Consider the following 9,746-nt stretch of genomic DNA (forward strand, 5'->3'; position numbering starts at 1 on the left):
TTTGTTGGGCACTTCTCGACTATTGACTGCAGCCTATCGTAGAATTGATCTTTAGCGTCTTCATTGTAGTCGTTGGTAGGCGCATAGCATTGGATGATGTTCATTGAAATGCCCTCTTTCTTTGTTTTATACGAGGCTTTGATGATCCTTGGTCCATGAGATTCCCATCCTATGAGCGCATTTTGCGCTTGTTTGGACAGCATCAATGCAATTCCTTGTGTATGTTGTGCATTTTCTTCTTCATGGCCGGAGTATAACAGGAGCTCTCCTGTAGTTAGTCGTTGTTGTCCAACTTCTGTCCAACGTGTTTCACTGATCCCAAGTAACTCTAGGTTGTATCTTCTCCTTTCTGCAGCAATTTGAAAGGCTCTCCCGGTGTCCCACATTGTACAAACATTCCATGTACCTAAATAAATGGTCGCTCTGGTTGTCAGAAGGGGCATCGGCCTCGTAACTTCCGAAGGGATTCGGCTTTCATCATGAGGCGTCATAATTCTTCTAAATGAAGACCTTCTGACTCCCAGGGGAGAGTATAAAAGGTTTAAATAATTTTTTCTGGTTAGCGTTTTTTTAGCGAGTTAGTTTTCTACGGGATGAGGACGCTAATCCCATGCCCAACATTACACTTTTATCCGGGCTTGGGGCTGGCAGTAGCCCCCGGAGGGACTCCAGGCGGAGTTGTGACTGGTGTACACATCGATAATTTTAAAAGAGCTTTAAGGATACGTTTCCATTTAAAAAATCATATGCAAAACATATTCCTGCTATCTATGAAATCTCCAGTAACTGAATGCACGAAATCAGTCGTTTTCGAAACATGCTGATCTTAGCATTTACATCAGATATAATCTCTATTACAAGTCTACCTCCAGTCCACCGTTCCGTAAAAGCTGATTCATATATGAAGTGCACGACTTTTATGATGTCAAAACGGAACTTTAAAACAGGGCAAGTTACTAGCAAAACGATAAGTACCAACCTTCATAAGGAACTCTTTCAAGATTCATGAACATCTCAATCATGTCTAAATCACGTGTTTTGGCTGACTAACAGTCATCAACAAGACATATGGATAACCCGAATCTCTTCAAACAATGGATACATATATGTCGGCTGTACGTTTGATGAATCTCTCTCACTGATAAAATCTTCTGAATGGTCCTGACAATCATTTTGACTTCGATGTTGTTGCCATGTCATCCAAGTCGCTGGTTGAAATCTGGCTATTCTATTATCCAGACTGGACACACAACTGAGAGTGTGAATAAAAAAATACAAAACCAAAACCTTCGAATGTGAATTTCGAACACAATAGGTTTGTAAACATAAGTAACTTTGAGTATTTCGGCGTTTTAACTACTCTCGATTTGACGGCTGGTGTTGAACTACTTAGGAGGTAACTTGTGAATATAAGCAGATATTCATTTCTTATTAGAGAAGTCTTAGAATTTGTATCAAAAATTTATGATAGGCCACATGGGTAAAAATAAACTGATCGATAGTCAAATTACACATTTCAAAGAAGCAAAACAGTACGCTGTAGAGCGATCAGTTTTATGAATAATGAAAACTAATACTTGCCAAAGGGAGGGTACATGTAGAGATACACTGTTGTCGGAAACAGATCTTACTCGCTATCCGGTAGACTGAACGACAGTTGAATCAAAATAAACATACTACTTTTATAGAGTCAACTGATGTTTGATATTAATTAACTGATAAATAAAAACAGCATAACTGAGAGAAATGCTGAAACCTATTTCATGCAAATTACGTTGCTGGATGTTTTACTTGATGGAATTCACTGTGAGCTAGTAATAAACAGATTGTTATTGTGAATACATGCCAGACTGAAATAAAATGAACGTCATACAGGACAAAACATCAGACATCACTACGAGATTAAACAAGCGTTTTGGAATAGGGATAGAACATAAATCAACGAAATCACTTCAAGCAATCCTCCGCAATCCAAAGGACGAAATGACAAAAAAGGAAAAGCCCGAACATCATCTACAAACTAAATTGTTTCGGACTGTGAAAAACACCACATCGGACTAAAAGGACCCCCCTGCCTGCATAAATATCAATTGGCGGTCAAACGCTATGACATACTCTCGATTATATTAACGCATGTGGACAACTGTGAGCACACATTTAACTGGAAAAATGTTGAGAACTTGGGTATATAGAATTATAAAACACCAGAGAATTTTCAGAAGCTTGACATTCAGATCAATCAGAAGTCAACAAGGACATTGGAATCCACCCAATTTATTAGCCGATCAAAACAGATATGAACAAATAGAGGACCAAGAAACAAATCAACGAGATACACAATCAAAATAAAGAGGTTAACAATGACAAGATTAAAGTCAGTAATGACCAATCAACATCGAGGTCGACAGGACAAGCTGTGAGCCATATGTGGAAAAATTTGAACGCTTTACCATTACCTAAAGTTTGTGCTAATGAAAGATCCACGGCCAAATTGTCCAACTCAAGGAACAAAACTTTGCTAAAATCACCCGCCTGAGCTACAAATTTTCTTTCTTTCGATACGTCTCACACTTCTGAGACATTTTACCGACAAACTAATCACGTTCAAGATGTAATTCATCGATATACGTTTAAGGAAATTTGTTTAAAAGTGAAACAAAGATCTATATTTCACACTTGAAATCACTTATCTACCTGCTCAATAAACAAAAATATGGCAAAAATTGTTTGATGTGAACTTTAATCTCAATCAAATAAAGCATGGGTGTGTAAAGCACAGAAGGTGATTATGTAATAATGATTCAGCAATTTTATTACAGAACTATTAGACACCTATTAGGCTGTCAAATATTTAAGGGTTGACGTTGAAAATATTTGTGCTACTCATGAATTCTCTACATACTGACAACATAGATTTCATACAGTTTATAACATTTACAAGAACACATGAATGTTTTAAGAGTTATCAAGCTACCATGAATTCATCTGTACAGATCAAAAGCGTCCAGATTGATAAATTCGTGATCGGAAAGTATGATGTGTATACAAAGCGGTCTTTAATGTTCGGACTTAAAACCATGTGATGACAGATTATGAAAATATACATGTGAAATGCATGCATCGGTTAGGTTGTTTAGTGACTCAGTTTTGACAAACATTTCACAGACATAGACTACTTAGACAGATGCTTAGTTGATGTTCACCTAAAACTGATCTTCACGAATATCGTCAAGTATTGACTTATCATTCTTATTATACTATAACAGATATAGATGTACAATTCGAAAACCGTTTATCCCGTCATCTGACAAACGCTTTTACGAGTTAACTGAGTTCTGAACTCGACTTACTATCCCATCTCTATGCGTTTAACTGAAATATTCCAATAATGACTAAATAAAACAATGATACCTTTACATGTTAATGATAACTATGATGATGTACTTACATACGTTCTTCGTGGAATCAAGGTAAACCCTTGAACAGTGCCTATGTTACTCAAAAGTATATGTAGTGAAACTATCGCCCTTCTGTTTAACTTAACTAACGACTTACACCAGCTAAAGTGTTTTGTATGAGTGAAATGACACTTCTGTGACGTAGAAAGCAATAACAACCCACGAACCTACATACTTCATTCAAGTAGCTTCAACATTCACTACATTTATTTACTGACTGAGCAAACAATGTTGATCACCACTGATAATTGTTGAAAACAAGATGAAGTCAGTTTTGTTTGTGCCAATACAGTAATTTCTAAATACAATCAGAATTTCTTGTCAAGATGGTCTCGAAGAAACATTCGAGTTAATGAAAGTTTTTTCACGTCCGATCATTTCACAACCGATATATAAATAAGCGGTTACGAATACCGACTATGACTAACACTAAGAATAGTCCAAATCAACACACATGATTTAATCTCTGTTTAAAATAAGGTGACGCTACATGGATTCTTTTCACAACACAAATTTATGTTGAACAACTCTTCAAATTTGTGCTACAAAGTCATGTGTTCTCAATGTAACTAACCATACAACTCAATATATATTCACTCTATGTACCTAAAACAGTGGACAGAATACACTACGGTATAATATTGACTGAAATCCAGTCACTTAGTATTCCTTAACATCTTAAAGGAGAGATCGACATGGAGCAGTACCTCACGTCTGAATAAACTTAAAAACAAAAAAGAAGTCATGAACAAAATAACACTTGATGAGATGAGCAAGAATACGTTTATCAATAGTGGTCTCATTGAATTCACTACTCATCGAATATAACATCAGGTTTTCGTTCATATACTACTGGCTCATTATCATTTTCATTCATGTAAGATCGATCAATAAATCCGTGCGTCACTGACTACTTCCAATAATTTCAGGGATTACTTCACAACATTACTAAAATATCGATAGTATTTTGCATCGTAGCAAGTGCTTCAACCGAAATAAAATCACATCACACTAATGGGATAAGTGACCGAATGGATTGACTTCTAAAACACCATGTATTAAAATAGTTATCTCAATTAAGAACTGTTCAGTTTATATGATATTGAAGCAATGAAGTGGATTTCTTAAGGCGATAACAATGTCTGAAACGGTCCATCAATTTCTTCAGAAACAGTCTCTAGTTGAACACGTTTAACTCGATACATCATTATCCCATTCGGATTGATGGAAATCATAAACTTCTCTCTTCGTTGAATCACTTTCAATTTATCACCATTGAACACATCCAATAATTCAAACTGATCTCCAGATATCCTATACGATCGTGATTTGAATTCACCAAGACTTGTGTAAAAGTGAATTGGTCCACCACCATCAGTTGTGTAAAGAAAAGCGATTGCCCAACCAATTGGATCTCCATCTAATTGTCTCATCCACATCTATATGGGAGAAGCATTCAAACAAACGGAAAGGTTTTGTTCACGTAATGTATTTAAGAAACGTACCACCACTTCACCTCATAACATTTGAGGAGGACATGAAATGAAACGCAAGACAATGCACTAGAATGATAAGAACTGTGTCATTTAGAAAAGTGTATAATAGCTTGAAGCAATTGCTCACTTTCAAATTTGATACGCAGTCGTTAATGGCATATCAACATGGATTTCGATCATTTGTTATCGAGAGTCAACTCCTTGGAAACTGCATCCACTACTTTACGAAGTGGTTGGAAGTCACATCACTTTGTCTATTGTCTTACTGTGAATTAAAACCCGTTGATCTAGTTGTGACATGACTGCTCGTCTGTTTAAGTAGAAATCACAATCAAGTGATTTCGATTTCGTCAAGTTATGATTGGTTAGAACAAAGTCATCCTGTGTTATGCAGTGATGAAGTCTCTAAACCCACATGTATCGGTTGTTTGGATCTTCACATTGATGTTTAAGATTACATTTGATCAGTCTGTTTTGCTATATGTTTATTCTGCGTGAATTACCTGCATTCAAATTTTGCCAGTCAATATGAGACTCCAACCCATTACCACTCGTTATACATGTCCTCTAAGTCCTCAGTACCAAACGAAAGATTTGAATATCCATATATATATATATATATATATATATATATATATATATATATATTTATATATGAGATACTATAAAAATCATCCGACTGCACAAGCCAGTGGCTATCTGGACTCAGTAACGTAACGAAAGACGGGAAAACGTCTGAAGTACTGTGTTCCAATTTAATTGACAAACATCAAACTTTGATACAGGGACATCCGGCTGACGAGTCCCAAATATATCAAGACGCGCGTTCTGGATTCCACTTTTACGCATGATCCATCTCTGTTTCAGATAAATACTCTAACAGCCACATTTTTAAAAGCTTGTTTAAATCTCTGGAGGATTGTCACTCCAAAGAAGATCACAGTCTTATTTTACTGATATGTCCGAACAAGCACGAAAACGTATTCCACAATTTCACACTGATACACCACATTGTTGAAATTTATTAGTACAATAGTATGATAAACTCACTTGTACATCATTTCGTGATCTGATGAATTCCGCCTGATGTCCACCTTTATCCTGATCTATAGCCAATAAACGTGCATTACGTAACAGAGATACACTGAAATTATCTAACTTTTCCATGTCAGCTGAGATCAATAGTGGAGCAGCAAACATACACCACATACCCATTTGAACTCGTTTCTGATCATCTGAAAGACCGAAGTTTCCCATCAACAACATATCAGGATCATTCCAATGTCCTGGACCAGCCAACTTCGGTAACACATCATTTTGGAGTTTATATGCGTTTATAATACTGATAACCGATGACCAACTATCTTGAACGTCGCCCAGCATACGCCACAAGTTACAATTGTTCTTCAGTTTCTTCCAGTCAATCAAACTAGTATTTTTCATCCAAGGAATGTAAGCAGGATAACTGCATGAGAACACTATTGGTCTGCCAGTTGCATTCAATAATCTGGAAAACTTTCCATAGCCCTCTGGCATACTTTCTTGCGGACTGTTACATCCATCCATCTTCACATAATCTGCTTCCCACTTAGCCACACTATCGGCATCCACCTCCAAATAATTCATACTTCCTGGATAACCTTCACATGTTTGAGTTCCATAATCGAGATATATGCCAAATAGTAGATGTTTAGAATGTAAGTATTGTCCAACACTTTTAATGCCCTACAAACGAAACATATCATACAGATTATCAAATTGTGAACCAATCCAAATGGAAATGGTAACCAAACTACGACATTCAAACGAAAAAACACGAATTATGCACCACATACGAAAGATAATAAATAACAACTCACATTGGGAAATCGTTTATAATCTGCAACTATTTCATTTGTCTTCGAATCCCGTTTCCATTCTGGCCAACAATCATCTATTATTACATAACGATAACCTAAATCTCTCCAACCATCTAATACTAGTCTGTTAGCAGTACGTTTAATCAACTTTTCACTAATACAATCATCTGGGTAGTTGTGACAATCAATTTGACATCGAAATCGTTGCCATGTCATCCAACCCATTGGTGGTAGTGTTGCCATTCCATTATCCAAACACAATACACATGAGGCAGTGAGAATGAACACTTCCAAAACTATCGTTAAAATGTGATACCTATAAACGAACAATAAAGGCTACATGATGACACAGAAAGAAACAATTAGTCAATTGAAGTGCTTACACATATGAAGTGTATGTAGGCATAACTTATTACACAATAAATGGTGTGTATTTTCATCTATCAACTTTTACTGAAGTAAGTATCATTATACATAAGCGAATAAACAACTAAGTAAATATCTATGTTACAATATGTGAACTATTGTAACGTGTATCAAGTACCGTTGACTAATTCTAGTGGTAACGTGGAGAATACAAATATCTGATCAATCCACATATTCAGCGGATGCAATTTAGGAATCACAGATTTTAATCAACCACAGTTAATATCTCAGTTAATCGAAGACGTCGACCATTTCAACCGAAATTATTGTGTTCCATATTTGAGTGAAATAGATGATTTAAAACATCGCTTATATATTGAAAATTCAAATACTAGAAAGAAAAGTGTAAACATGTCAAGACCATGTCGACACACACACAGTTCATCTAACTGTGATCTTTATATTGTCAAAATAATGAACAAATATTCAGAGAGCCATCATTCTCAGACGGCACGTCTTCCAACTGACTATAAGACAGTGTAAAATTATGAGTTGAGGGAGGTGGTAGGAGGAATGATGATTTATGGGATGGTCTCAGGATTGGATAAACAGTGGTTGGTCAAATGACATTAGTAAAATCCCATATAAACTCGTGATTTTGTGCCAACTTAACGAGTAAATAAACGGTACATAATAATGATGTCAATATTGTAAAGTTAAAATCACTTATTATGACGCTGTTTAATTGACGTAGTTAGTGACCTTTTATACGATAGGCATGGACAATAAGCTTTATAGTTTATGTTTTGTACGGACAACCAGCAATCCATGGTCTTATAAGTACTACATGGTGTTTTATTTGTCAGCATGAAAATGTTAAATAGTCGATTATTAACATATCGATTGATATTTCTTCGATTAACTTAACGCCACATTGAACTCTCCAAATGATTCCTAAGTATATTTCTCAATTATCGTGTTCAATGTAAAACCAAAAGTGAAACCATTGAATGAGAGATAAGTTAAAATAAACAAGCAGGAATTTCATTCTCTGTCAACAAGGACTTTGAATGTTTATCGTAAGTGAGAATCAGTTGTTGGACACTCATTTTATTGAATTCATAACAACAAATTACCTTCTAAAAGAAATCGCATTGAATTTCCATGATTGATACTCTTTGATATGATGATTACAAACAAACGATTCCCTCAAATGCTCAGGTACGGCAGAGAAGTAGGGAGAGTACACTCTCTCTCTTCAAATGCCCTCACATAGCCACGAGTATATAGCCTCTCCCACGGAAGTCCTAATCACTGCATTCTCGCACCACGGAGTATTGTTTACCGAATTGAGAGGACAGAAAACGAGTAAATAACTGTCGAATGATGACAACATCACTGAACCTACATCATCTACTACACCGTGAACACACATAAAACACATAAAATCCTATACTTTTTGAACATTCATAAACATCTCAGTCTGTAATCAATGAGAATAATCATACAAAATTATAGACTCATTACAATCTGAACACGTTTTTGATAATTCAACACACACAATGCAACTGTAAAATGGACTTTAGTAGACACCTTCAAAACAAATATTCTTATTCAAATACAATTTAATGTTATGCATTTGCAATGTAAAAGTCAAACATAATTCACATTTACAACACTTACATTCTACTTGAATTATCCAGTTAGCTAAACTATGAACACACACTTATATATGTATATATATCTGATTTATTCCGTATGACATGGTAATTGGTTCAATCAGTCATATCAAACTATTCGTTAATTTGCCAATTGAACTAGTTATCTAGCGGATTAGTTACATGAAATAGAATGAAAACAATTTTCATTCTATTGATCATAGATCATGAATCAATAATGTGATTTGGGTGACTGAACTAATTCTATTCTAATATGAACAAATAAAGCGAATCATTCAGTTTTATTCATAATTATGAAGAATGAATTCAGATTGATTGATTGTTTAATAATTTTATATGATGACAAATGATGAAATGGTATACAATAAAAATAGGCAACTTAAAAGCAATACAGGCAAGATTTATTTATTATTATTTATTTGAACAAATAAATACTGGCACAATGGAGCCCCAGATACATATGCTCTACATAAATCTCATTTGATTTGTATGAAGGTTGTGATACTGCTTGGCTGCACAAACCGAAGAAGGTGGTTTACATAGGGGGTCAAACTCGGAGCCTTCGACCTAAAGGTCTGATTTACAAGGCAGTGGAGTATGGTAAGGAGATGCAGTCTCATGGTAGTCGGTGATCAACGATTGGTTCATACGCCATTTGTTCCCTCAGGATACTGGAGACCATGTGCACGATTGGTTTGAATTGAGGGTTTTCCAACTCCCCTAGGTGAACTGTTCGTGTCCACCAACCCGGGTTAAGTGCCGGGCATTCGTTTTCTGTCCTCTCAATTCGGTAAACAATACTCCGCGGTGCGAGAATGCAGTGAGTAGGACTTCCGTGGGAGAGGCTATATACTCGTGGCTATGTGAGAGCATTTGAAGAGGGAGAGT

The 9,746-nt window shown here is 35.8% G+C and overlaps 1 protein-coding gene across 1 annotated transcript; it reads right to left on the bottom strand.

The window, feature by feature from the left end:
* Positions 1 to 4,014: 4,014 nt before the first annotated feature.
* Positions 4,015 to 9,127, bottom strand: MS3_00008811 (uncharacterized protein). The gene is made up of 4 exons (XM_051217153.1): positions 8,863 to 9,127; positions 6,814 to 7,129; positions 6,005 to 6,679; positions 4,015 to 4,897 (listed from the first exon to the last, which is right to left on the bottom strand). Coding segments are annotated over exons 1-4 (1,308 nt in total). The 5' UTR covers positions 8,865 to 9,127; the 3' UTR covers positions 4,015 to 4,582.
* Between the last annotated feature and the right edge of the window lie 619 nt (positions 9,128 to 9,746).

This window comes from Schistosoma haematobium, chromosome 6 (genome assembly GCF_000699445.3).
Source record: "Schistosoma haematobium chromosome 6, whole genome shotgun sequence".
NCBI classification, from domain to species: Eukaryota; Metazoa; Platyhelminthes; class Trematoda; order Strigeidida; family Schistosomatidae; genus Schistosoma; species Schistosoma haematobium.

What these genes read in the sequence shown, in the direction of transcription:
- MS3_00008811 (XM_051217153.1), bottom strand. An exon ending in ATTATAAACGATTTCCCAAT is followed by an intron (nt 6,680 to 6,813) that starts GTGAGTTGTTAT and finishes TTTCGTTTGTAG; the next exon opens with GGCATTAAAAGTGTTGGACA. An exon ending in GATCACGAAATGATGTACAA is followed by an intron (nt 4,898 to 6,004) that starts GTGAGTTTATCA and finishes TCTCCCATATAG; the next exon opens with ATGTGGATGAGACAATTAGA.